At 35.4% G+C, this 1,698-nt stretch overlaps 1 protein-coding gene across 1 annotated transcript; it reads left to right on the forward strand.

Moving 5' to 3' along the window:
- Window positions 1-941: 941 nt before the first annotated feature.
- Window positions 942-1,319, forward strand: LOC139889805 (uncharacterized mitochondrial protein AtMg00810-like). The gene has a single exon (XM_071872733.1). It carries the CDS (start codon window positions 942-944, stop codon window positions 1,317-1,319), a length of 378 nt encoding a protein of 125 aa, XP_071728834.1.
- The last annotated feature ends 379 nt before the right edge of the window (window positions 1,320-1,698 follow it).

A 1,698-nucleotide genomic window follows, 5' to 3' on the forward strand; every position in this document is an offset into this window, starting at 1 on the left:
GTTCACATACCAAAAATTGGGGTGTTCAGTCTTTGTTCACATACCAAAAATTGAACGCTTCAAATTAGACCGATGTGCTGAGAAATGTGTGTTTGTTGGTTACGGGGTCAATCAAAAGGGGTATAGATGTTATAGTCCAAAGAAACCTTTTATATATACAACTATGAATTGTAACTTCCTCAAAACCGAATATTTTTATAACACCCAACACATTGAGGGGGAGAAAGATTGTAACGACACAGACACAGTGAGTTGGATGGACTGGATACCTATATCTACTAATAGCGATATTCCGACTCCTACAAATACTATACCTCCTGTTGTTAACTTTGAACCTAGTGGTACCAACGAATCTAGTGGTACCAACAAGATTTCCGAAGAAAGTAGTTTGCAAGATGAAACTACTAACCATGAAAACGCACAAGACGTTACTGAGAATGATATAATCATAGCCGAACAAGCTATGATTAAAGCCCGGCTAGTTGCCAAGGGTTACACTCAAAACTACGTAATAGATTATTCCGAAACCTTCTCACGTGTGGCGAACATTGACACTATTCGAGTCCTCTTTTCTGTTGTCGCAAACGAAGAATGGCCTCTTCATCAATTTGACGTAAAGAATGCCTTTCTACATGGCGAGCTAAAGGAAGAGGTTTATATGGAATCTCCTCCAGGATTCACAAGAAACTTCGAAATAGGGGAAGTCTGTCGCCTTAAAAAATCGTTATATGGGTTTAAGCAATCCCTACGTGGTTTGGGAGATTTACACTAGTTATGAAATAATACGGTTTTAAACGTAGTAACTCAGACCATACTCTTTTTCTCAAACAAATAGGTAACCTCATTACATGTTTAATTATATATGTCGATGACATGATAATTACGGGAAATGGTAAAGAGGAAATCTCAACTTAAAAACTAACTTATTCAATGAATTTGAAATGAAAGACTTAAGAAGACTTAAATACTTCTTGGGGATTGAAGTACTACGATCCCAACTAGGAATATTTATCTGTAAAAAGAAATATATTCTTAATTTACTTGGAGAAACATGGATTATCGATTGTAAACCAGCCGAGACTCCAATGATCCCGAACCAAAAATTGTATATGAAAAATGAAGCTGATCTAGCTGATAAAGGGCAATATTATAGAATCGTAGGAAAACTCATCTACCTTTCCCACACTCAACCCGATATAGCACATGCAGTGGGAGTAGTAAGTCAGTTGATGCATCAACCGCAGGTTCACCAAATGGAAGCTGCAATGAGGATTATCAGATATCTAAGGAAAATAACTGGATATGGAATTAATGTTTAAAAAGAACGGACACCTTAAGACCCAGATATATACACAGATGCAAGTTGGGCTAGAGAAAAGTGAAATGTCCCGTTCTTATTGATTAAAAACGTTCCATATTAATTGATTTCGTTGCGAGGTTTTGATCTCTATATGAGACGTTTTTCAAAGACTGCATTCATTTTAAAACAAACCATAACCTTTATTTCATCAATAAAGGTTTAAAAAGCTTTACGTAGATTATCAAATAATGATAATCTAAAATATCCTGTTTACACACGACCATTACATAATGGTTTACAATACAAATATGTTACAACAAAATAAGTTTCTTGAATGCAGTTTTTACACAATATCATACAAGCATGAACTCCAAATCTTGTCCTTATTTAAGTATGCG

The sequence above is a fragment of the Rutidosis leptorrhynchoides genome, chromosome 2 (assembly GCF_046630445.1).
Source record: "Rutidosis leptorrhynchoides isolate AG116_Rl617_1_P2 chromosome 2, CSIRO_AGI_Rlap_v1, whole genome shotgun sequence".
Taxonomy (NCBI): Eukaryota; Viridiplantae; Streptophyta; class Magnoliopsida; order Asterales; family Asteraceae; genus Rutidosis; species Rutidosis leptorrhynchoides.

What these genes read in the sequence shown, in the direction of transcription:
- LOC139889805 (XM_071872733.1), top strand. Translation starts at nt 942, where the DNA reads ATGAAAGACTTAAGAAGACTTAAATACTTCTTGGGGATTGAAGTACTA.